Source organism: Spinacia oleracea, chromosome 4, assembly GCF_020520425.1.
Source record: "Spinacia oleracea cultivar Varoflay chromosome 4, BTI_SOV_V1, whole genome shotgun sequence".
NCBI lineage: Eukaryota > Viridiplantae > Streptophyta > Magnoliopsida > Caryophyllales > Amaranthaceae > Spinacia > Spinacia oleracea.
The window spans coordinates 144,753,506-144,781,235 of record NC_079490.1 but is presented as its reverse complement, the minus strand read 5'-3'; the positions used below and the strand labels follow the sequence as shown (position 1 = coordinate 144,781,235).

General features: G+C 39.6%; 2 protein-coding genes across 2 annotated transcripts; both read right to left on the bottom strand.

Annotated features, from left to right (window-relative positions):
• Positions 1-922: 922 nt before the first annotated feature.
• Positions 923-1,493, bottom strand: LOC110796335 (uncharacterized). The gene is made up of 2 exons (XM_022001398.1): positions 1,460-1,493; positions 923-1,404 (listed from the first exon to the last, which is right to left on the bottom strand). Exons 1-2 carry the CDS (start codon positions 1,491-1,493, stop codon positions 923-925), a joined length of 516 nt encoding a protein of 171 aa, XP_021857090.1.
• An 18,470-nt stretch (positions 1,494-19,963) lies between these two features.
• On the bottom strand, positions 19,964-20,509 carry LOC130471986 (uncharacterized). The gene has a single exon (XM_056842377.1). The coding sequence runs from the start codon at positions 20,507-20,509 to the stop codon at positions 19,964-19,966; it is 546 nt and encodes a 181-aa protein (XP_056698355.1).
• Positions 20,510-27,730: the final 7,221 nt, after the last annotated feature.

The window sequence follows — 27,730 nt, the reverse complement described above, 5'->3', positions numbered from 1 at the left end:
TCTCTTTCTTCTTACTTATTTGTTCTTTACATCCTTTTTCCACTAATAAAATACATTAAAAAAAACTCTCATTTTTGCTTGAGTTTAAACTATGGAAATCTAAATGGCTTAATTATACGGAGTAACTAACATGATTTCTTATATTTTCATAGTTTTACTTTTAATTGTTTTCTCTTTTAATAAAAAAAAAAACATGATAAAATTGAGGAGTCAATGCATTTTATTTATACTTTCATTGTTCTCCTCATTAATAATGATGTAAACATAGAATGTATACTTGGATCCTCTAGAGTTCTAAAATAACTCTACGAGGTAGAGTTTGAGCATATTTACCATTGAATAAAAAATCAATGGTTCATATATTATCTTTTCAAAATCCCTCCTATTTTTTCTCATCAATATGAGCCATTGATTTTAAAATGTATGGTTTAGATACAACTCTACATCATAGAGTTTTATTAAAACTTTAGAGGATCCGGACTCGATCATCAAATACTTGGAAAAAATTCAGATTGGATTTGAAACCCCGAAATTTTTTAATTTTGAAACTCTAATTTGAATTTTTGCTTGAATTTCTAACTCCAAAATTTTGAATTCCATTTGGACTATTTTCCTTGGAAATGAAATCCAAAAAGTAAAATGTCAATTTAGTAGGGAGACGGGACAAACGTGGCAAATGGGTCGCTAAGATCGGGGCAATTCGATAATACGGACTAGTCATTTCGGGTTTCCCTTACTTTGAGTTGGGTATGGGTCTTTGTCGAGTCCATTTGGGTGTTGGGTTTAAATTGGATTATGAATTGTCGGATCGGATCTGGATCGAATCAGGTCCATATCGAATCAGATTAATTTAGATTAGATCAGGTAAATGTTCAATAGTATATTTAAAAAAAAAAAATTTGATACAGAAAGAAAAACCAAGTTAACCCCTTTGGAAAGGGTAACCTAAAGCATCCTTACAGATGATAAGGGAAAGGGGAGGATCAAAGGATGAAAACCATAACGACAAAGAAATACATAAGCTTCCTTTTGCCACCATCAAATCAGCCGCTTGGTTGGCCTCCCGGTAGCAATGGTTGATCACGCATTCGTCGATGTTGGATAAATCCGCTGTTGAGTCTTCAATGAGACCCCTAATCTCCCACGGAATCTGCCGTACACGATTAATGGCATTGATTACCATCAAGTTATCTCCCTCAATGATCAACTTTTTGCATCCCGGCGTCAAAGCACTCTTGATTCCTTCTCGGAGTGCACACGCTTCCGCAAAGAGGATTGAATCCTCCGGATGTAGAGCCTTTGTACCTGCAAGAATGAGATCTCCTTTCTCGCCTCTGATGACATAGCCCAAGCTTGAGGAAGTAGTGCCTCTTTTGGCACTGTCAAAATTGAGTTTGAGGAAACCTGGAGGCAGGCATGACCAAGACACTTCTTTGACTATAACACTCTTTTTTCTTACCTTGATGAACAAGGGGGGTATCCAAATCATCCATGCTAGCATGAAACTTAAAGTGATTACAAATTAGGGTGATGTTTTCAGAGATAGAAATACTCTCATTGCGAAAAACTAGAGCATTTCTAGCAAATCAGATGTACCACCATGTGGTGGAAATTCTTGCTATATCTTCCCATCCTAATAAGCTTTTGAAATGTAGCAAATTTTCTAAAATTGAAGCGTTGGGAATGGCAGACGGACTTACCAACCTAAGACAGGTGGAGTTTTTCAAGCACATCAACCCCATATGGGCAGTGGAGGAAAATGTGAGAACTATCCTCGGTATGGTGAGAGCAGAATTGACATTGGAGGGGAACTGTAACATGGCTTCGAAATAATCTCTCCTTAGAAGGGAGAGCATCATTACAAATTTTCCATAAGAAGTTCTTAACTTTTGGGACAACATTGAGTTTCCAAATCCAATTGAAGCAAACTTTATTTTCCGGTGCTAGCGAAAAAGCTTTAATAAGGCAAGCAACTGATTTAGTGGAGAAATCACCACTAGGATCAGGACCCCAAAACAACTTGTCTTGAATATTATTCCTAGGATTTGGGATTGAAATAATGTTGGAGAGAAAATGCAGTGGAATCAATTGACTAAGCTTAGCTTCATCCCAATGTTTATCTAGAGTAATAAACTCTGACACCTTGTGTTCAAAGTTTGTGTTGTGATTACTAACCAAATTTGCAAGAGGGAAGTGGAAAGCCCAATTATCTGAAGGAAATAATGCCCTTGGTCCAAGTATGCATTCAATGATAAGTCTAATATATGCGGTTCAGTATTAATTAACAAGTTAATAATTCAATGAGATCAAGTGAGCTGAATGCCTAGCTAGAGGCCGCTTCAGTTCAAGTGGAATTAATGATATTAATCCACAGCTTACTCTTGACTGAACCCGTAGGGTCACACAAATAGTACGTAAACGAATCAAGTATTTAATGGCATTAAATACTCCATCTATGAATATTCGGAATCGACGGATCTTGGTTTCAGTGGGAGCTGAGATCGTCACAGGCAAGAAATGAATACTCCGGAAACGATGATATTGCCGGAAACGGAAATATGGATCGTATCGGAAATATAAATATTATCCAAGTCGTAGATGTTGCCGGAAACGGAAACATGGTACATATCGGAAAATATTATCGGAAATAGAAATATTGTCGGAATCGGAAATATTGCCGGAAACGGAAATATTGTCTGAATCGGAAATATTATCGGAATCGGAAAATAATCCCGGAAAAGGAAATATTAAATATTTGTTCGAAACGGAAATTAATTCCGGAATCGGAAATGTTAAATATTGTTGGTATCGGAAATGAATTCCGGAATCGGAAAATTAATCGGAAGCGCGTCGTTCGAATTAGCATCGGACGAGCTTGCTAGACGAAGGCCCAGCACGAAGCCAGGCCCACGTCCAGCAAGGGAAACGCGCGCCACAACACGCCAGCCCAAGGTTGCGCCAGGCCCACCGCAAGTCAGGCCCAGCGCGCGCCCAAGGCTGCGGCAGTCGTGGGCTGCGATGCTCGGGCTGTGCGCGCGCGCGCATGGCGCCCCTCGTGGGCTGCTGTGCGTGCGTGGGTGTTTGTGTTCGCATACGAAACCTAAAACGTACAGGATTCGTTTAATGATTAAATTCCTAATTCTATTTGATAAATTAATTAAATAAGAGTTTCATTAGGATTCTAATTTAATTAATTCGTATCCTAATAGGATTCCAATTCTCTTTCCATACCCCTATAAATATGTGGCCTGGGTTCACAATTTATAAAGAGTTATTCAAGTATTCAAAGTGAGTTTTTGAGAGAAAAATTCAGTCACACATCTTGCTCAAAAGTGCCGAAAATTTATAGTACCTTAGGGGCGATTCTAGTTGGTCAATCTTAAGGCGGATCCGGACGTGCTGTGGACTATCTACGGAGGGACGACACTTGGAGTCCTAAAGACTTGTTCTTGTTCGGTTCGGGCGCAGCTAGGGAAGGCACGCAACAAAGAGTATGCATCTAAATTATGCTATATGATTATGTGTAAATAATATGTATTCCTGGCTAAATGGTTTTTCCGCATGATTTATGAATTGTCATATGTATCATAACCTAACAGTGGTATCACGAGCCTCTTATTATTTTCATAATCTAAATTGCATGAACATGGTTAAATATTACAAATTTGCAAGAATTAAAAGGGGTGATTAATTTTCGTAATTGTTAATTAATTGCAAATTGCGTTTATTTAATTATACGTACGCAGTTTTTCGGCAGTTTCTTCGTTACTCATCCAAATCGAGTGATTTTTGTGTCAATTCCGCATGTAAAAGGCATTCTAAAATTTTTGACAAAAACAGTATTTTTCTGCCGAACCCAGAATTCTCAAATTCGAAGCCTAACTATGACTTTTCGAAGGTTTTAGTTTTTCGAATGCAAAATTTCGTAAATTTAAGATGTTAAATTAAATATTTGCGATTCTTGTTGATAAATCTTGAATTTTTGATTGACCTACTGTATATGTTTAACAAGTTTGAATGCCTAGCCTTGTTAATTATGCAATCTAATTAGTAATTATGATTAATTTGTTGAAAATTAGAATAATTTAGAATTAATTTGATTTTCATAATTAATTATAATTTAATTAGATACCTATGATTAAAAACCACCATAAAAATTGTAAATTTATGATAAATTTTAAATTTTTATGACCTAGGCTTGAATCCATGATAATCGGAAATCAATTGAATAATAAATTTTCGATTTTTTCGCCCTAAAATTATGAAATTAATATTAATTTATTAATTTGTCATTAATTTTAAATATAAATTTTTCAAATTTTATGCGATTCGTTCATATAACTTGCACGCACAAAGCAATGGACGCTACGTGTTACCCTTAAGGGGTGTTGTATAGTGCGGGCATGCGACGACGAGCAAGGGAGCTCGTCGCCCATGCGGCACGTATGCAATGAGCAAGGGCATGGTGCACGAGCACAAGGCAGCAGCCCTGCCTTGTGTCGTGGGCTACGAGCAATGGACGAATGGGCATGGGCGAAGGCAAGGCACGACAGTCGCGTGTGGGCAGCAAGCGAGCTGCGCCACAACGCGCACTGCCTCGCGCAAGCGCGCGCAGCCTTGCGCGCAGCGAGCGCAAGCTCGCGTGCCACGAGTGCTGCGCCCAGCGTCGATGCCGCGCGCAGCGAGCGCTGGCTCGCATCAAGCGAGCGCTGGCGAGCGCGCACAGCGAGCGATGGCTCGCGTGCATCGAGCGCTGGAGCGCGCGCAGCGAGCGCTGGCGAGCGCGCACAGCGAGCGATGGCTCGCGTGCATCGAGCGCTGGAGCGCGCGCAGCGAGCGCTGGCGAGCGCGCACAGCGAGCGATGGCTCGCGTGCATCGAGCGCTGGAGCGCGCACAGCGAGCGATGGCTCGCGTGCATCGAGCGCTGGCGCGCGCGCAGCGAGCACCAACTCGTGCGATGGCTTGCGAAGGGTAGAAGCAGCAGCTATGCGACGAGCGCATGGGCTGCGCGCACATGGCCAGCGATGGCTGTGTGCGTGTGGCCCATGGGCGTGCGATGCGTAGGGTGTTTGCGTTGCGATTAGATCGTTTTGAATGTTTAATTTGAAATTTTCAGTTTACGTAATTTTAATTAATTTTAAAATTAATAATTTAAATTATTTTCTTGGATTTTAATTTTGAATATTGTAATTATAATAAATTTTATTTATTCTAATTATTTTACTAAAATTAAAATCATGAATTAATTTAAATACGACTGAAATTAAATTAAACTTTTTGGATTCAATTATAAATTTATATGAGCTTTAAATTTTAATTAAATTTGTATGTTTCCGGTTAGACTAGAAATACATTTTTATGTTTAAAATTAGTAAAGCATATGAATTTATTGGTTTGAGTGGGAGCCCTTTTAGTCATAAACTCTTGATTAGGTCTACAAATCCTTAAGGTTAAAACAACTTGATTAGAATTAATAAGGACTGAATAATTGGTAGATTATTGGTGCCCTTGATTAATTGCTGCAAATGTTTACGTGATGCATAATGTGTTTTACTAACCAGCTATGTGGGCCATTCATGATAATGAATGGGTGAATGGTATATATTGTATATGTACTGTTTTGCAGGTTATGAAGTGACTAGTATGGCCCAAATAGGATAGAAAATATGGTCTGCGTACCATTAATTTGAATGTAATTGGTCTAAAGTACCAAGGTTGTTTTTCAATTCAAATATGGTCTGCGTACCATCAAATAGTTGTAATTAGTTTTAATTATAGCTTATCCTATTTGAAGAAAATGGTGCCTCCCACGGAGATTTTCAAGACGGACTTTGAAGTTAAAGCTTCAAGATGAAGTCGGGCCATACTAGATCACATTTATCTTATGCATGTTTTAAGTTATTTATTGCTTTTAAATATGTCTTAAAATGCATGAGATCAAAGCTTGATTATGTTGCATGATTAAGGATTTTAGTTCACTTAAAATCTAACAACATAGTAAGAGCTTTAAGTTCCAAACTTAAAAATTGAGTTAAAAGGTGCCATGCCAAAATATACACTTGCTTGGATATCCTTTACATCAATCTAGTAATAGTTTTCGCTCAGCAAGGTGTTACTTATTGGTCCTAAAGGGGCAAGGTACACAAATAATTGTGAGTACATGTTAGTTTTGGTGAAACTCAACGATATAAGTAAGGAGTCCTTTTATGTCGTGGCAAAATCGATAGGTTTACCTAATAAGTTCTTAGACGTACCTATCAACCAAGAATAGTTTTTAGACTATTAGCAAAAGGCTTTTGCTTACCTAAGATGTTTTAGGATTAAGTCGACAAACTGTGCTTAGTTCTTCAATGATTTTAGGATCTTGGAATCATTTTATTCACACCTGCCGGAACACATAACTTGAATAAAATGCTTAATAAACATTGAATTATGCATGTATGCTAGAATTTAAGTTTATTAAGAGAAACTGTGAATGGTTATTTATTTGTTTATTCTTTTCAATTGTAGTTTTTAAAATGGCAAACAACAATCAAAACATCATCATAGGTTCTGAGCTTATGGTCAAGCTGAACCTGGCAAATTTTCTTGAATGGGAAGCTAAGCTAGTTGAAATAGTCAAACTCAATGGACTTGAGTATGTACTGTCACATCCCATGCCAAGCTACTATGCCAGAGACATGACCCCTGAGAGATTTTACGCCTGGGATGCGGATCTCAAAAAGGTTATGAGTCTCATGCTGAACAATATCCCTGATGATTGGGCTAAAAGGTTTGTACCCTATGAACCTTTTACGCTCATCAAGAATCTGAGGGATATCTGTCGTGGAAGCACGGAGGACAGGGACCTGAACTCCATGAGTTGATTGAATCAATGTCTGGTCTAAAGGTTAGTTCTCCCAACAGGTGTTATAGGATGGAGGTCCAAGAAACACATGTTCAGCTCCTTCGCACTAAACAGAGGGTAGGCGTCCCACTGAGGTTCCATGTGGATCTTATGCGTTCATACTTTGATCGCCTAAGTCTACTAGGAACACCAATAAGCGAAAGGATGGCAGTCTCTATCTTGCTCAATTCACTACACAGTGGGTTTGGTCGCTTCAAGCAACTATACCTAAGTGAACCAAGAGAAGAAACATTTGCAGAATTTGTTCACCTTGTCAGAAAGGCTGAAATAATACTGGACTGTGAAGCCAAAGATTTACTCAAGGCTAGAAGGAGACCGTTCAAGAAAGGTGGAAAGTCCAAGGGCAATGCTAAATCAAAGCAGGACAAGTCCACATCAAGCTGTCTTTATTGTGATGGAATAGGCCATTACAAAAGAGAATGTCCAAAGCTAAAGGAAGATCAGAAGAACGGAACAGTCGTTCCATCTTCAGGTATTTTCGTTATAGACTGTATACTTGCTAATTCAACTTCTTGGGTATTAGATACAGGTTGTGGCTCACACTTATGTTCCAATCCACAGGGACTAAGAAGAAGTAGAAAGTTAAGCAAGGGTGAAGTCGACCTACGAGTGGGAAATGGAGCACGGATTGCTGCATTAGCTGTAGGAACTTACTATTTGTCGTTGCCCTCCGGGCTAGTTTTGGAACTGGAAGAATGTTTCCATGTTCCAAGTCTTACTAAAAACATCATTTCAGTTTCTTGCTTAGATGCTAAGGGATTTTCCTTTTTAATAAAAGACAATAGTTGTTCGTTTTATTTTAAAGAGATGTTTTATGGATCTGCTAGATTAGTCAATGGACTTTATTTATTAGATCACGACAAACAAGTATATAACATAAATACCAAAAAGGCCAAAAAGGATGATTCAGATCTCACCTATCTGTGGCATTGTCGATTAGGCCATATAAACTTGAAACGCTTAGAAAGACTTCAAAAGGAAGGAATTCTAGAACCATTTGACTTAGAGGATTATGGTATATGCGAATCATGTTTACTTGGCAAAATGACAAAGCAACCTTTCTCTAAAGTTGGAGAAAGAGCAAATGAACTATTGGGTTTAATCCATACAGATGTATGTGGACCAATGAGTACAAATGCTAGAGGTGGTTTCAGCTACTTTATCACTTTCACTGATGACTTCAGTAGATATGGTTATGTCTACCTAATGAAGCATAGGTCTGAATCCTTTGACAAATTCAAGGAATTTCAGAGTGAAGTAGAGAATCAATTAGGCAAGAAGATTAAGGCACTGCGGTCTGATAGAGGCGGTGAATATCTGAGCTATGAATTTGATGACCATCTGAAAGAATGTGGAATTCTATCAGAATTGACTCCTCCTGGAACACCACAATGGAACGGTGTGTCGGAACGGAGGAACAGAACCTTGCTAGACATGGTCAGGTCAATGATGGGTCAGGCCGAACTTCCATTAGAATTTTGGGGACATGCACTAAATACAGCTGCACTCACTATAAATAGAGCTCCGTCTAAAGCTGTCAAAAAGACTCCATACGAATTATGGTTTGGAAAGCCTCCAAATGTGTCTTTTCTTAAGATTTGGGGATGTGAAGTATACGTCAAACGATTAATTTCAGACAAACTTCATCCAAAATCTGACAAATGTATCCTTGTGGGCTATCCAAAGGAAACAAAGGGGTATTACTTCTACAATACATCTGAGAACAAGGTGTTTGTTGCTCGAGATGGTGTCTTTTTGGAGAAAGATCACATTTCCAAAATGACAAGTGGGAGAAAAGTAGACCTCGAAGAAATTCGAGTCGAACAACAAACTCTAGAGAATGCTCAAGATGACATTCAGGATGAAACTCAGAGATCTTTAGAAGAATCTGGTGAGAATCATGGTCAATCTAGAAATGTTACCCCGCGTAGATCGCAAAGATATAGATCTCAACCGGAAAGGTACTTAGGTATTTTGACGAACGAGAGCTATGACGTTCTATTACTTGAAAGTGATGAACCTGCGACTTACAAACAAGCTATGACGAGCCCTAGCTCCAAGCAGTGGCAAGAAGCCATACAATCTGAATTAGACTCCATGTCTGAAAACCAAGTATGGGATTTGGTCGATTTGCCAGATGGCTACCAAGCCATTGGAAGCAAATGGGTTTTCAAACTGAAAAAGGACAAGGATGGGAAACTTGAAGTTTTCAAAGCTAGATTGGTTGCAAAAGGTTACAGGCAAGTCCACGGTGTGGATTACGATGAAACCTTTTCACCAGTTGCAATGCTAAAGTCTATTCGGATAATGTTAGCAATCGCTGCATATTACGATTACGAAATATGGCAGATGGATGTCAAAACTGCTTTCTTAAACGGCGTTTTAACAGAAACTGTGTTTATGACACAGCCTGAAGGTTTTGAGGATCCAAAGAATGCTAAAAAGGTATGCAAGCTAAAGAAGTCAATCTACGGATTGAAGCAGGCATCCAGGAGCTGGAATATACGTTTTGATGAAGCAGTCAGTGACTTTGGTTTCATCAAGAACGCAGACGAATCTTGTGTATACAAGAAGGTCAGTGGGAGCAAAATTGCTTTCCTAGTATTATATGTCGACGACATATTATTTATCGGAAATGACATTCCTATGTTGAACTCTGTCAAGATTTGGCTTGGGAAATGTTTTTCGATGAAAGATCTAGGAGAAGCACAATACATATTGGGCATCAAGATTTACAGAGATAGATCTAAAAAGATGATTGGACTTAGTCAAAGCACTTATATCAATAAGGTGCTTGATAGGTTCAAGATGGCAGACTCCAATCGAGGCTACCTACCCATGTCTCATGGAATAACTCTAAGCAAGACTCAGTGCCCAAAAACACTTGATGAGCGTAGACGAATGAATGGGATTCCATATGCATCATTGATTGGTTCAATAATGTATGCTATGATATGTACACGCCCGGATGTTGCGTATGCACTCAGTGCTACGAGCAGATACCAGTCAGACCCAGGGGAGGCGCATTGGACTGCTGCCAAGAATATTCTGAAGTACCTGAAAAGGCACAAAGATGACTTCCTGGTCTATGGTGGAGATGATGAATTAATTGTTAAAGGCTATACGGACGCAAGTTTCCAAACCGACAAAGATGATTTCAGATCACAGTCTGGGTTTGTCTTCTGCCTCAACGGAGGTGCAGTAAGCTGGAAAAGTGCTAAGCAAAGCACCATTGCGGATTCTACAACTGAAGCGGAGTACATTGCTGCACATGAAGCAACAAAGGAAGCTATATGGCTAAGGAAGTTCATAGGTGAACTTGGTGTAGTCCCCTCCATTAAAGGACCAATATCCCTGTATTGTGATAATAACGGAGCTATTGCACAGGCAAAGGAGCCTAGACACCACCAAAGAGTCAAGCATGTACTTCGTAGATTTCACCTTCAACGAGAGTTCGTTGAAAGAAAAGAAGTCGAGATAAGCAAAATTGGAACTGATGACAACATATCAGATCCATTGACTAAACCTCAGCCGCAGGCGAAGCACAACTCGCACACTGCAGCTATGGGAATCAAGCATATTGGAGAATGGCTTTGATGTCTCTGTTTAATGTTTTAAAGTTTTAGAGTTTAAATCTTTGTAAAACATTATTGGTTAATCATTCACAATAAATGAAAAGAATTCATTTTTCCATTTAATTTGTGGTTTATTAAATGATGAGTCCCTTCAATTTGACGATATATTCAAGATAGACTGTCAGGACCAGTCCTGTGACTAAGAAATGTCTATCAAGTGAACTTGAATGTCAAAGGTTGAAAATGGTCCCTAGTCGGAGTTTTCTATAAAATTGGACGCATAGAAAAACGTTAGACGACTAGAATGCAAGATGACTAGTAGTTCTGTTTCTTGAACTATGTGGACATGGCAATGTCATAATCATTTGCATCGATACTTACTTTGGGAAGACTAGTATCGGACAAGACCTATGAAACTTTACTGTAAGAGATGAAAATCTGTCATAAGTAAATTTCATTAAAATTATTAGACACTAAATCCTCAATACCTGAGTGATTTGAGATTACTTGTTTGAGAACTGGTTGCTTTGACGTTGACCAACCGTCGCACCGTAAAAGGAGGCTATAAAGGCAACGCTCAGGTAATCACCTATGAAACGAAGTCTAATCTCAAGATCGCAAGATTGGGATTGTCCTCCCATAAATCGGGATGAGATGCTTAAAAGTTGTACAAGGCCACTCGGAGAGCTAGAAACTGTGAAATGCATGGCCGTGCTCGGATGAATCATAGGCTATGATTATCTGTTTATTTGATCAGTTGAACTCTAAAACCGAGGAACACCTCTGGACATAATAAGGATGACAACTCTTACCTTATGTTCAAGAGCAAGCATCGAGCGACAAAGGAATTAGGAAATGCACACTTGTCCCTAAGGACAAGTGGGAGACTGAAGGAAATAATGCCCTTGGTCCAAGTATGCATTCAATGATAAGTCTAATATATGCGGTTCAGTATTAATTAACAAGTTAATAATTCAGTGAGATCAAGTGAGCTGAATGCCTAGCTAGAGGCCGCTTCAGTTCAAGTGGAATTAATGATATTAATCCACAGCTTACTCTTGACTGAACCCGTAGGGTCACACAAATAGTACGTAAACGAATCAAGTATTTAATGGCATTAAATACTCCATCTATGAATATTCGGAATCGACGGATCTTGGTTTCAGTGGGAGATGAGATCGTCACAGGCAAGAAATGAATACTCCGGAAACGATGATATTGCCAGAAACGGAAATATGGATCGTATCGGAAATATAAATATTATCCAAGTCGTAGATGTTGCCGGAAACGGAAACATGGTACATATCAGAAAATATTATCGGAAATAGAAATATTGCCGGAATCGGAAATATTGCCGGAAACGGAAATATTGTCTGAATCGGAAATATTATCGGAATCGGAAAATAATTCCGGAAAAGGAAATATTAAATATTTGTTCGAAACGGAAATTAATTCCGGAATCGGAAATGTTAAATATTGTTGGTATCGGAAATGAATTCCGGAATCGGAAAATTAATCGGAAGCGCGTCGTTCGAATTAGCATCGGACGAGCTTGCTAGACGAAGGCCCAGCACGAAGCCAGGCCCACGTCCAGCAAGGGAAACGCGCGCCACAACACGCCAGCCCAAGGCTGCGCCAGGCCCACCGCAAGTCAGGCCCAGCGCGCGCCCAAGGCTGCGGCAGTCGTGGGCTGCGATGCTCGGGCTGTGCGCGCGCGCGCATGGCGCCCCTCGTGGGCTGCTGTGCGTGCGTGGGTGTTTGTGTTCGCATACGAAACCTAAAACGTACAGGATTCGTTTAATGATTAAATTCCTAATTCTATTTGATAAATTAATTAAATAAGAGTTTCATTAGGATTCTAATTTAATTAATTCGTATCCTAATAGGATTCCAATTCTCTTTCCATACCCCTATAAATATGTGGCCTGGGTTCACAATTTATAAAGAGTTATTCAAGTATTCAAAGTGAGTTTTTGAGAGAAAAATTCAGTCACACATCTTGCTCAAAAGTGCCGAAAATTTATAGTACCTTAGGGGCGATTCTAGTTGGTCAATCTTAAGGCGGATCCGGACGTGCTGTGGACTATCTACGGAGGGACGACACTTGGAGTCCTAAAGACTTGTTCTTGTTCGGTTCGGGGCGCAGCTAGGGAAGGCACGCAACAAAGAGTATGCATCTAAATTATGCTATATGATTATGTGTAAATAATATGTATTCCCGGCTAAATGGTTTTTCCGCATGATTTATGAATTGTCATATGTATCATAACCTAACATTATCCTTCTAGAAATCAATCTTCTTCCCATTTTCCACTTGCCAACGGAGGCCTTTAAGGAAGATAGGTTTTAGGTTCATCAAGTTACGCCACTGCCATGAGCAGTTTGAAGAGGGAGTATAGTCAACTAAGGAAACATTCTTGAGATATCTATACCTAATAGTATTTAAAAAGCGAAACTACATTTGATTAGTTGACATGTGTCATCATCATTTCTTTCCTCCACTAATTTGGTTTTTTTTATTTTATTTTTTCTTTGTTGTTTGCGCTATTATACAACTCCAACTGCCTCTTCCACTTTATCTTCCTCATACAACATCATTTAACATCTTCCACTTCATCTTCCCTACTAACACTCAATATTAATACACTATTTAATTTATGTATTATTTCACCTATATTTAAATCATATATTCTCTCTAAAATCATAAGCTCAATAAAATTAGAACTTAAAAAGATAGACTAAATAACCACTATACAACTGTCGTTCTTTGAACAAGCTCAAAAACTTGTTTTCTTTTAATTAGTTGAACCCAAAGGTTTGAAGGGCAAGTGTAAATTCTCCAAATGAGCTTTAATTGCACAACTTTATTATTTATCTCTGTCTTCCTAAAGCCTAACCCCCTAAACACTTTGGCTTATAAATTATGTCCCAACTTATTAAGTTTGGAGCTTTAGACGAAGCATCCTTATTCCAGAAAAATTGCCTATAAACTTTGCCTATAAATATTCAATTAGTAATAATAATGGGAAAATGTAATATTTTGTTTATCGATGAGCAATACCTTATTGTGATGCAATTAACTACTTTGATTGGAGCATATGACCAAAATTAGACCTGATCAAGATGAGCCCGGCCCGTCGGCCTGGCCCGGCCCGCCCGAAATTTTTGCGGGTTTGGGCAGAATTTTCCGGCCCGACCCGGTCCGAAAATTTTATTTTTTGGGCGGGTTTGGGAAACACAAAAATACACTTTTTAGTTATAAATTTGGCCCGGCCCGAAAATGGCCCGAAAAGCCCGGTAGGCCCGGCCCGAAAATAACGGGTTTGGGCACAAAACTTTGGCCCGAATCTTGGCCCGGCCTGGCCCGGCCCGACATAGCGGGCTGATTTTTTACGCTCAAGCCCGGCCCGGCCCGCCATTTGATCACCTCTAACCAAAATACTCTCAACTTACCAAAGCGTCTTCTCAAATCCTGGCTTAATCGCGGAAACACTGATTGTAAAAACGTAAGCCCCGTCCCTCGGTGCCCTAATTATATAATCCACCTCTCGCCGCCGCCGCGAATTGAATTCCCGATAAGGCAGTGTACGAAGAAGATGGCGATGCCGACATTGAAGAAGCACAAGAACATCAACAATAGCATCCATGAGTACACTAAACCAGACATATTAAGCTCTCTTCCTGAAAGCCTTCTTTTTACCATACTATCTCTCATCCCATCGATTCCGCCGTAGCCACCTCCGTCTTATCCCGCCGTTGGCAACACCTTTGGACTCAAATCACCCACCTCTCATTCGCACCTCCTTGGAAACTCACCTCCGATAAACTACGGAATTTTATGACCACGACCACCGTTAGTCACATTCTTTTTCAGCTCACCTCCTCCAAATTCCATACCTTTCACCTTCATTACCCTCGCTACCTATCATCTAATGAATTATACGAACGAACAAACGCCGACTGCCTTTCTTATTTGGTTCCCTGGTTTCAACTAATCTGCCGCCGTAATACAGAGGTAATCAAGGTTAGTTTTCAAGATGTTTTTCCTCCCCCGTTCATTTGACCTGCCCAACCGGTTTCTTGAATCGAAGTCACTCGTAATCCTCGAATTAGCTACAAATTTTGAGTTTAAGTTTCACGATGATGGAAATTTGGTTATTGATCTTCCTAATTTGAACAAGTCACACATGGCTATGAATGATTCACATCGACGCTTAATAGGGACGCTGTTTAAGTCTTTCCCACTACTTGTCGTTGTATTTGAGTGACAATGATCATGTTGTTAATATATCGGCCCCAAATTTGAAATGCTTGTGTATTGATATGGATGGACCATCTTCGAACCTATGCAGATTTGTAATTGATGCCTCTAAGCTGGAACGATTAGAGATAAAGGGTGTTCTAGCAATTTTTAACTTTGTTATGAATCCAAATAATTTACAAGAAGTGGGAAACTGCTTATTTTAGCAAGAAAATAGGGTTTTTCGTGTAGGATTAGATGCTAATAGCGGAATTGCAGAAAATACTTTTCTCACATCTAACAGGATCGCAAGCATACATCAATATGAATCATAATATAGGAGTTAAATATACCTTTGATGCGTGATTCTCGAGTATACGAACAAGGACCAATTCGGAGACAGAACCCCAAGCGTGATTCCTCTACTTAGTCCACACGAGCACAGATCAAGATCTCCTTGCGTCGTTTGCTAGAACGGATGGAGAAGATGGAAATCTCTCTCTCACTTTCACAAGGAAGGGACGGATTTGGAGTATTGAATAAGGTTAATGATTTATTCAACTTGTGTTTAATCATATGGTCATCACGTTTATATATAATAACTTGATAACCAATCCTACTAAAACTAGGGAACCTAGTATCCTAGTAATCCTTAACTACTCCAAAATCCTATCCAACACCAAAGACCATCATGGGCCTTGGGTCATATTGATCATATCCAATACTCTATTGTGTGTGACCTTATAGGACCCGGTTATATTGGTAGTAGCCCAAAATAATTAGCCCACAGATCATAATTGGTTTCTAGCAAAACATTATGACCACCTAAATAACCGGATTATTAATCTCCATTATTAATCCTAATCTATATTTAGTGATTGCCATCTTGATTAAAGGACATATTCCTTCAATCTCCCACTTGTCCTTAAACAAGTGTGCAATATTAAATTCCTTCGTCACTTAATGTCCAATTTGATAATATGATGACATCTTATGTAATCCATATTAATATTCAAATTATTTCTTGAACTTCGAGCTCGAACTATCAAAACAAATGATTAACTTTAATCCATTTGAGTACGGCCATGCATTTTCAGTTCTTACTCTTCAAGAGGCCTAAGACACCATTCCTATTGACATAGGAGGACTTCTTCATTCTTGTATAGCTATAACTCCCACTCAATTTTTAGCAATCCCGAGCACTGCCTTTATAACCTCCTTTTACGGCAAGGCGTTTGACAATGTCAAAGACATACTAATCACTGAGTGTGAAAATACCATACTCATGTCTGAGGAACCCACTAAAACAGTTTAACCACAAAATTCTATAACATGTTTAAAGAACTTTTAGGTAGGTCAGTCCAACATATATTCATAATATATATCCATGTAAATGATTAGACATCCTTATGTCCCTATAACCCATGAAACCAGGCGTTATCAATCAACTTACAAACCAGTCTTTTAGTTAGTCGTTTATGTCCAATTTAACGACTTAGACTAGGGACAGTTCATAATTTATAATCTCAATTCACTTAATAGGTTTTCATTCACCAAAACTTTTATGATGATCCTATTTGATAATTATAAATTATTTGGACATTTTATTTAATTCTAAACCATAATTAAATAATAATGAAACTTCATTTCAAATCAACAAAACATGATAAAGAGTTTTATACTTATGAAAACAATGTTCATAATCTAAAACGAAACAATTAATTTCAAAGCCATTCTCCAATGTGTTTGATTCCCTTGGCCCTAGTGTGACTGTCATGCTTGGGCCTAGGTAAGGGTTTAGTCAGCGGATCTGCTATGTTGTCATCCGTATGAACTTTGCAAAGCTTCACATCTCCTCTTTCGACATAATCTCGAATGACATGGAATTTTCCAAGTACATGTTTGGATCTAGGTTTTGAACCTGGTTCCTTTGATTGAGCTATTGCACCATTGTTGTCACAATATATGTCAATTTCTTTAGCACAATTAGGAACAACGCCAAGTTCAGTAATAAATTTCTTAATCCAAATTGCCTCCTTTGCAGCTTCTACTGCGGCAATGTACTCAGCTTCTGTTGTAGAATCAGCCACCGTGCTTTGCTTTGAACTCTTCCAGCTCACTGCTCCTCCATTTAGGATGAAGACATATCCCGACTGGGATCGAAAGTCATCTCTATCCGTTTGAAAGCTCGCATCAGTATAGCCTTCAACAATCAACTCATCATCTCCTCCATACACTAAGAAATCATCTTTTGTCCTTCTCAAGTACTTTAAGATGTTATTAGCTGCATTCCAGTGTGCTTCTCCTGGATTAGATTGGAATCTGCTGCACATACTCAAGGCATATGCAACATATGGGCAAGTACAGATCATGGCATACATGATGGATCCTATTGCAGATGTGTAAGGAATCCTACTCATTTTATCTAGCTCAACTTGTGTAACTGGACACTGTGTCTTGCTTAGATGTACGCCATGTTGCATGGGTAGGAATCCTTTCTTTGATTCCTTCATATTGAACCTGTCAAGAATCCTATCCACATAAGTTCCTTGACTTAGTCCAATAAGATTTTTAGATCTATCTCTATGGATCTTTATACCCAAAATGTACTCTGCCTCTCCTAAGTCTTTCATTGAAAAGCATTTCCCCGGCCATTCCTTGACGGACTCTAGCATAGGGATGTCGTTTCCTATGAGTAGTATGTCATCCACATACAAGACTAAGAAGACTACCTTACTCCCACTAAACTTCTTGTACATACAAGCCTCTTCTTGACATCTGATGAAATCAAACCTTTTGATAGCTTCATCAAATCGAAGATTTCAACTCCTTCATGCTTGCTTTAGCCCATAAATGGACTTCTTAAGCTTGCATACTTTCCTAGGATTTTCTGGATCCTCAAAACCTTCTGGTTGTGTCATGTACACATCCTCTTTCAAATAACCATTAAGAAAGGCGGTTTTGACATCCATTTGCCAAATCTCATAGTCATAATGAGCTGCAATCGCTAGGATTATCCGAATGGATTTAAGCATAGCCACTGGTGAAAAGGTTTCGTCATAGTCAATACCATGAAATTGTTTGAATCCTTTTGCAACCAATCTAGCTTTGAAAACTGTTATGTTTCCATCCTTGTCCTTTTTCAATTTGAAAACCCACTTGCACCCTGTGGGTATTACCCCATCTGGCAAGTCTATCAAGTCCCATACTTGATTTTCGGACATGGAATCCATTTCAGATGTCATGGCTTCATGCCATTTTTCGGAGTCTGGACTCGTCACAGCTTGCTTGTAAGTGATAGGCTCTTTGCTTTCCAGAAGCAAGATGTCCGAATTTCCAGTCAATATGAAATCAGTATATTTCTTTGATGGGATTCTGGGCCTTTCAGATCTACGTGTGGGTTGAACAACAGGAGGAGTTTCCACAACTGTTTGTGGTACTCCGCGCGAATTAGATTCGAGTGGGACGTTAGGAGGAGAATCATTGAATGGTTCTTCCTCCGGCGTAGGGGTAGCTTCGCTATAAAGGGTTGCGTCGCCCCAAACCGTCGTCTCTAACATAGGTTGATCTATGTCCATTTGTTGCTCTTCTCGAATTTCTTCGAGATGAATATTTCTCCCACTTGTCTTTTTGGAAATAAAATCTTTTTCCAGAAAGACACTATCCCGAGCAACAAACACTTTGTGCTCACTTGGATTGTAGAAATAGTATCCTTTTGTTTCCTTAGGATACCCTACGAAAAAGCATTTATCTGATTTGGGTGCGAGCTTGTCTGAGAGTAAACGTTTTACATAAGCCTCACAACCCTAGATTTTTAGAAAAGAAAGTTTTGGAACTTTTCCGGTCCATAACTCGTATGGAGTCTTTTCAACAGCCTTAGACGGAGTCCTGTTTAGTGTAAATGCGGCAGTTGTTAGAGCATGTCCCCAGAAAGATATTGGAAGTTCAGCAAAACTCATCATCGACCGAACCATATCAAGTAGAGTTCGATTCCTCCTTTCAAAAACACCATTCAATTGTGGAGTTCCTGGTGGAGTGAGTTGTGAAACAATTCCACATCTCTTTAGATGATTATCAAATTCTTGACTCAAATATTCGCCACCACGATCAGATCGTAATGCTTTGATTTTCTTGCCAAGGTGATTTTGTACTTCATTTTGAAACTCTTTGAACTTTTCAAAAGATTCAGATTTATGTTTCATTAAGTAAATATACCCATATCTACTTAAATCATCCGTAAAGGTAATGAAGTATCGAAACCCACTTCTAGCTTCTGAACTCATTGGTCCACATACATCTGTATGGATGAGGCCCAAGAGATCACTAGCTCTTTCACCTTGTCCAGTAAAAGGTGATCTTGTCATTTTTCCCATTAGGCATGATTCGCATGTATCAAAAGATTCACAATCAAATGATTTTAGAAGTCCATCCTTTTGGAGTTTCTTGATGCGTTGCAAGCTAATGTGACCTAAACGACAATGCCATAGGTAAGTGGTGTTCAAATCATTTGATTTTTGCTTTTTAGTATTTATGTTATAGACATGGGTTTGTAGATCTAGCATATAAAGCCCATTCAACAATTTAGCATTGGCATAAAACATATCATCCTTATAAATAGAACAACAATTATTCTTTATAACGAATGTAAAACCTTCAGAATCCAAAACGGAAGTTGAAATGATGTTTTTGGTAATTGCAGGAACAAAATAACAATTATTTAATTCTAACACTAAACCAGATGGTAAAGATAGACTATAATCTCCTACTGCAAGAGCTGCAACCTTTGCACCATTGCCTACGCGTAGGTCTACCTCTCCCTTAGCCAAGCTCCTACTTCTTTTTAGTCCCTGCACATTCGAAATAATGTGAGAACCACAGCCGGTATCAAATACCCATGAAGTAGTATTTGCTGCAAGAATATCTATAACATATATACCTGGAGTGGAAGCTACAGTTCCATTTTTCTTGTCTTCCAGGTACTTTGGGCAGTTCCTTTTCCAATGCCCTTTTGCATTGCAGTAGAAACAATCGCTGTCAGCAGCTACTCTAGCCTTTTCAGAAGTTTTTGCCTTAGGATGAGCAACTTCTTTGCCCTTCCCTTGAACATGCTTCTTCTTCTTTCCAGCGGCCCCTTTCTTGAACCCTTTTCCCTTGTTGACCATGAGAACTTCCTTCTTAGGTTCAACAATTATGTTTTTCTCAGCAGTTTTAAGCATTCCATGTAATTCTTCAAGAGTTTTTTAATCTCCATTCATATTGAAGTTTAGCCTAAACTGAGAAAAGCCATCATGTAAAGAGTGCAGAATGATGTCAGTGGCCAACTCTTGACCATATGGGAATCCAAGTCTTTCCATGTTCTCAAAATGTCCAATCATATTGAACACATGAGGACCGACTGGCTTACCCATCTCGAGTTTGGACTCAAGAATTGCCTTATGGGTATCATACCTCTCCACCCTTGCTTGCTCCACAAACATACTTTTAAGAGTAGCAATGATGGTGTAAGCATCCATTAAATCAAACCTCTTTTGAAGCTTTGATTCCATGGAAGCTAGAATAAGGCAAGTGACAACTACTGACTTCTCTTTTATAGCTTTCTGATTAGCCTTTTCAGCATCAGTTGCTGTGGCGCTCAGAGTTGGGATAGGGGTCTCAAGGACATCCTCTCCTCCTTCGGATCTAAGAACGATTCTTAGATTCCTTTCCCAATCAAGGAAGTTGTTTCCGTTCAACTTGTCCTTCTCAAGGAGCGAACGAAGATTGATGATAGGTTGGTTGTTAGTCATTATATCTACAATAGAAAATTTGCAAAATTTAAAATCATGTTTGTCATACAAAAGCTTAAGAAAATTTAAACATGCTTTAAACATACATAAGCTAATGTGCATTCTATTCAAATTATTTTGTCCCTTGTGAATAAAATGATTCCAAGACCCCATTCCACAAGGTTTTAAGCGTACTTTAGCACTTCCCTAAAGTTCATTGTGGTCAAGGTAAGTAAACCCCTTTACTAATTATACCATTTATAATTCTTGGTTAATAGGTTACATTTTATGTCAAGCCTATTTCTATGCCTCAAAATCCAAAACTTTATCTTTTGATGATTTTGTTGAGTGCAACCAAATCAAGGCTATAAACCCCTTATATAGATTTACCCGTACTATCCTAAGGTCAATGAAAAGACACCCCGCTTTAGCAGAAACTATCCTGCATATTCCTCAAGGCCTCATAGGTTATGATTTGGAAAGACATTACCTCAATTTTCTTTTAAGGGACCTAAGTGTTACTATGTTGGTTCGTTTACTAGTGAACTAATGACATAAACTAGCAACATACATAGACTTAGATAAGCATTTTAAAGCAATATAAAATGCATAAAATAAATGTGATCCTAGTATGGCCCCTAAAAAAATAAGATCAAATCTTCAAAAGTTCCTGTTCATCGTTCTTGGATCTCCATCCTTGAATCTTGATTGGATCTTCTTGCTCCATTGTGCTTACAATAGTGTATTTATAATCTAATTTAAACTCTTAAATTACAATAACACAAACGATGCGCAGATCGTATTTAAAATTTACAAGAATACAAAACGATACGCAGATCGTATTTTCTATCCTATTTTGGGCCATACTAGTCACGTGCCTGTAACAAAATATCATATATTCCATACACGCATATCATATAATATCAAAATATTATCATTCATTCATTTACTTAATTAAAGTAAATGACCCTAATTAACTATTAATCATATTAATAATTATCTTATTTTTAATTAATTAGCCTAACTTTAATTAATTAAAACAATTATCTTATTATTTTGATTCAACCAACATTTCAACGTGTCTAATGTATATATGGAATTGTTTGGTCAATATGCTTTGTAGTTTGCGGTACTAACGAAGTAAACCAAAACCCAATGGATCATGTATTCACGTGATTTTGAAAACCGAGTCACAGCACCACAAAACCCCAATTCAATTAGGTAGCGCCTACTTCATCAGTTCATCCCCTTCACCATAGAATACAACCACGTCGGAAACCAAGCAACAATTACGAGGTTTCTCCCGCAGCTTCGCTTTTCGGCATCGATCTAGTAGCAACAACGGCAAAACGAGCCACCGCGCAGCCACCAACACAGAACAGAGTCACCACGGAGCATCCACGCAACTGTTGCGCGAGCCCACCGATTTTCCCGCTTGTGCAGCCTTGCTCTACAACCCCGGGAACCCAGAAAACCTTGCCCCGCACAAGCTGCGCACAATCCCCTTTTCTCCCACTAAATTCGTGCAACAATTTGCGTGAATTTGGTAAGATTTCAAGCAACAATTTGATTGAATTTGGGGGGTGTGTAATTTTCATAAAATTAGGGTTCATAGAAGAATTGGGCATAATTTGGGTACGAAATCGAATAAATAGGCTAAATAATCAAATTATTTACATATAAATTTCGAATTGTTCTTGATAATTTTCAGATTTATATTTACATGAAAATCGAATATTTTCAATGTCTTTATAAATTTGTACAATTAATCGTAATTAGTTGCATAAATTTAAGAAATAAATCAAAACTTTGTTGTGAAGCTCAAGTTTCGGGTATGGCAGATGTGTTTTGACTAGAGTACTTTGTATAAGATCAATATTTTATACAACCCAAACAATTTAAAATCAATATTTTAATTAATACATATATAATTTTCTGTCGTAATTGAATCAAAATAATCAAGAATATGCATCAAAAATTTAAAACTTTAATCATGATCAAAATTAAGGTATGCAAGGAGCTAACTAATACCACTGTAGGATTAGATGCTAATAGCGGAATTGCAGGAAACATTTTTTCTCACATCTAACAGGATCGCAAGCATACATCAATATGAATCATAATATAGGAGTTAAATATACCTTTGATGCGTGATTCCCGAGTATACGAACAAGGACCGATTCGGAGACAGAAACCCAAGCGTGATTCCTCTACTTAGTCCACACGAGCACAGATCAAGATCTCCTTGCGTCGTTTGCTAGAACGGATGGAGAAGATGGAAATCTCTCTCTCACTTTCACAAGGAAGGGACGGATTTGGAGTATTGAATAAGGTTAATGATTTATTCAACTTGTGTTTAATCATATGGTCATCACGTCTATATATAATAACTTGATAACCAATCCTACTAGAACTAGGGAACCTAGTATCCTAGTAAACCTTAACTACTCCAAAATCCTATCCAACACCAAAGACCATCACGGGCCTTGGGTCATATTGATCATATCCAATACTCTATTGTGTGTGACCTTATAGAACCCGGTTATATTAGTAGTAGCCCAAAATAATTAGCCCACAGATCATAATTGGTTTCTAGCAAAACATTATGACCACCTAAATAACCGGATTATTAATCTCCATTATTAATCCTAATCTATATTTAGTGATTGCCATCTTGATTAAAGGACATATTCCTTCATTTCGAAGGGATTTCTTGTGTTAGGTCCTTTACATTACAGTTTAGTCTGTTGGATTCCTTTGTTGGCTTTGTCATTGCTCTGCCAAGAAGGCCAACCTTTGACAATCTTGTTCATCTTAGCTTAACCTATGGTGATAGTGACTTGGAATCTGAAGTCATCGATTTGAGTCCTAAAATATTGTTCCGGGTGTGGAATGAGAACAGCTGACTGTGGGATACTTGATTCCTGTTGAGAGTGCCGGTTGATATCTGCACAACAGAATGGATTAACTAGCCTCGGGGGTGGTTCGAGGATCCCCCCTCCGAAGCTTAAGTAAGATTACTGAGGGATTAAGAAGTGATTAAGAGCTAATCAGTGAGTAAGAAAGAAGTGTGTTTAAGTGTTTGTGTACCTCATAGCAATAAATGAGGTGCTCCTTATATAGACCAATCCAAAGGTACGATCAGGTGGGTCCCTTGTGGTTAGATAGCGACCTGTTGATAGTGATCCTTGGTTGGTTGTCCTCATGATAACGCCGGTAGGGGTCTTGCAAATATTGCCGGTAGGTGCTGTTTACCTAAGATGACCAGATTACCTGCAGGTTAAGTTTACCTACGGGGAGTTCTGCCGGTACCAAGTGGTGCCGGTAGGACACCCCGTACAACTAGCCCCCTTAGAGTAAGCGCATATATAACAATTGTTGCGCTTGCTCTGAATAAACGGGAAAAAATAAGTACTATTTTGATACCTGGTGGTACAACTAGCCCCCTCAGAGTGAAGTGCGGGCGTTGACTGTGTTGCGAGTGTTTTTGAGGAAAGACTGCGAACAGTTTGCCGACTGCCTTCGCTCTGAATGAAGAATTTGATTGCTAGGTCCTTTGGGAAAAAAGAAAAAAAAAAATTGACAACTAGCCCCCTTGATACAAAAATTTGGACGACTAGCCCCCTTGAAAAATATTTGGACGACTAGCCCCCTTGAAAAATATTTGGACGACTAGCCCCCTTGAGAAATATTTGGACGACTAGCCCCCTTGAAAAGGATTTGGACGACTAGCCCCCTTGAGAAATATTTGGACAACTAGCCCCCTTGAAAAGGATTTGGACGACTAGCCCCCTTGAGAAAGATTTTGACGACTAGCCCCCTTGAGAAATATTTGGACGACTAGCCCCCTTGAGAAATATTTTTGACAACTAGCCCCCTTGAGAAATATTTGGACGACTAGTCCCTTTGAGAAATATCTGGTTGACTAGCCCCCTTGAAAAATATTTGGACGACTAGCCCCCTTGAAAAATATTTGGACGGCTAGCCCCCTTGAAAAAGATTTTGACGACAAGCCACCTTGAGAATACTTCGGATGACTAGCCACTTTTTGAATTTTTACCCTACAAGTGGCGGGAGATTGCTAGCCACGTTCTTCCACGTGGCCTTCATCCTGTGTCTCATTTCTTGCGCTTATTTTGGGCCGTTGATTTCGATCGTAACTGTCTTTTCAACTGCTTGACTTAAGGGGCATGACCTTTCGCATACCCCCCTTTGACCTATAAAACCCAAAACTTCTTCGAGAATTTGCCATTTCAACCATTTTTACTCCTCTTGAATTTTCGATTTCTCTCTCTTCCCTTGGGGTTTTGCGCTGAACTCCGTTGCTGTTTTACCAAGCCTTTGCTGTTGTGGTGGTTTGAATTTGCCAAGGTTACTAGCCTCCTTTCCTTTTGTTACTGAATTTCGGGTTTTCCTTCCCCTCTTTTGTCTTTGTGGTTGATTTTTTCTTCGTTTCTGTGTTTTTTGCAGGTTTTTCCTGTATTTCTCTTTCACGTGCTTCATTGTATTTCAAACTCTAGAAAACTCATAGGTACCCCCCCTTCTTTTCTGCTCCTCTTTGTTTTCTTAGTTTTTTTTGCTTTTTTGCTGTGTTAAACTTTTTACTACCCGCCGCCTTCAAAATGACCAAAACTTTGGGTGGGGACAATCCTTCTTCTCAACCTTCTGGGTTTTCTTGTTGGAGTGTTCCTCGAGAGAGTAATTGTAGTTGGGCCCAGGAGAGGCCGTCCTCTCAATCTAATTTAAGACGGACTGCCATTCGTGAGATATATGACGAGGGTTTGAGTCAGGCTGAGAGAGAGCGTTGTTTTGCCCTACATCAACTGCGGGCTCGAATGATAAGGGAAATGCGGTCTCATGAGCGCCCTATTCCGGCTACTGAGCCTGTTTTAGATGTTTCCCCTATTTCAGTGCGATATCACATTTGCTCTTATCGGGAATTTTTGGATTCCGCCGGTAGTGGCCACGGGCAGTATGGAACTAATACTGGCAACTTCGGTGTTTCTTTTGGTCAGGCTGATAGGATGGCACCGAAACAACCGGCTAGCACTAGCGGCCGCCGCCCTGGTAAAGAGCTTGTAACTGATGATGTTGATATGGCTATTGGTGAATACTCTGATGGTGATTCCATTTTTGAGGATTCCGCCAGTAAGGGTGTTGACGAACACAGGGGTGGTGGTGGTGATGAAGCCGGCGTATCTGGTAGGGATGGTATGGAAGCCAGTGATAATGGTATTGGCTCAGATGATGATGATCCTGCCGACGTTATAGTGGCCGACGTTCTTGCGGATGAGGCTAAGGAGCAGCCTTATTTTACCGATGACGCCACGGATGTTCACAGGAAAGAAGAGCTTCTCCCTTTAGACAGTCTTCCTCGTACGACCGAGATTTTGACGACATGGCGTGATTTGATTATCAAGAGAAATCATGTGGTTCATGGGGGGATTTTTCTTGGCTTACCGGCTGAATATAAATTGGTAGTGCCGCCTGAAGGTGCTACAATTTTTTACTGTCCTCCCGGCCATATTGCTGTGTACGAAGCATTTTGATTTTGGGCTTCGCTTTCCTTTGCATCCTTTCGTTGAGAAGATATTTCGAGCCTGGAATGTCTGTTTGGCCCAAGTTACACCTACTACTATCAGAACCGTCATTTCTTTTGTCTTGCTGTGTCTGTTTAAGCAATGGCCGCTGACGTTGAATTTATTCAAGCGGTTGTTCTGGTTAAAGAAGGACGGTGAGACAGGATGGATGTCGGCATATAGTGCAACAAAAAGGAAGACTGTGCATCCTCCTATGTCGAGCTGTAAAGATTGGCAGGATCGTTTTTACTTTGTTCAAGTTCCTGACGATTTTTCTCTTCGGCGGACCTTTACCAAACCTAGGACTCGAATAGAGCAGTATAACCAGCGTGGTTTGGGCCGTCGGGAAAGAAAAGCATTTGATTATTTAGAGTGTGACATTCTTGATGTCGGCCTCAGCAAAAAGCAGGCTGTAAATAGAAATTGGCTTCCTAACGCCTATTATATTTTGGGTAGCCAACCGTTGTCTGCTGTCGGCTTATGCAATACTCATTGTTTTGGTAAACACGCCATTAGTTGATTTGTCAGCTTTTATTATTATTTTGTTATATATTATTTATTTATTTTGCTTAGTTAGGTTTTTTGTTTTGTACAAGTGTCTTTCCGGTATTAATTGCTTTGTCGTCTTTTGCAGGTACGAAAACCTTGGATAGAGATATTCTTGGTTTTGACGAGAATTGGAGACCTGTGTGCACGCAGCCTCCTCCACCTAAAGCTAAATACGACACGATATCAACGTATTCGACACGAGCTTCTTCCCGTCGCCCTACTACCACTGTTGCGAAGAATCGTGTGAGTGCCGCCTGCAAATCCAAATCTTCTTCTGTTGCTGTTTCTAAAGCTCCACCATCATCTACAATGCAATCCAATCCTACAGGCCGAGGTGGAAACCGCCGGAAAAGGTCGTCTCATAATACCAGTCGGTCTAATCCGACTAAGAGGACAAAGGCCACTGGTGAGGATGATGTTCTTGCCGATCTTGAGATGAATGAGCCTGTCTTGGAATCTGCCGCCAAGAAAACTGCTGATTCAACCATTCAGGTGCACCCGTCTCCTCAAGCTTCTCTTGAGATTTTGGACACCGAGGGTCCTGGCGGCGGTTTTGATGAGAATTTGCACCGTCAAGCTACTTCTGTTGCTGTTACCGGTGGTAATTCTAGTATGCCTCCTGTTAGTCGCAGCGAGAAAAAATCTGGGGATTCTAGGCTGAATTACCACCTACCTTTGCGTACCGGTGGTTGGATCGAGGATACTCCTTTCAAGATTCCGCCGCAAATGAAGTCATGGTTTGAGACTCCTGGCGGTGAGCCTACCGATCAGTTTTACCCCACTATTGGCTTGCTGTGTGGGGAGTCGGTGGCCACCGACTCAGCTAAGGACGGTGGTGATTTAGGCTACCGTGCTTTTAAGGACTTGATAACGCCTTCTGACAGGCCACAAGGTCAGATTGATGCCCCTGCTGCTCAACACTTTAATGACCTCTACAAGGTATGTTATCTTGTTGTTTTTTGCAATATGTCCATTCGGTTGAGGGCCATTTTGAATCCCTTCCTTGTTTTATGTTCAGGTCGTTCAGTCCAGCATGGACTTGTACTATGTTTACCGTTGGAATCAGCTGCAGCTGACCCAAAACAACATTGATATGGCCGACTTGAGGAGGCGG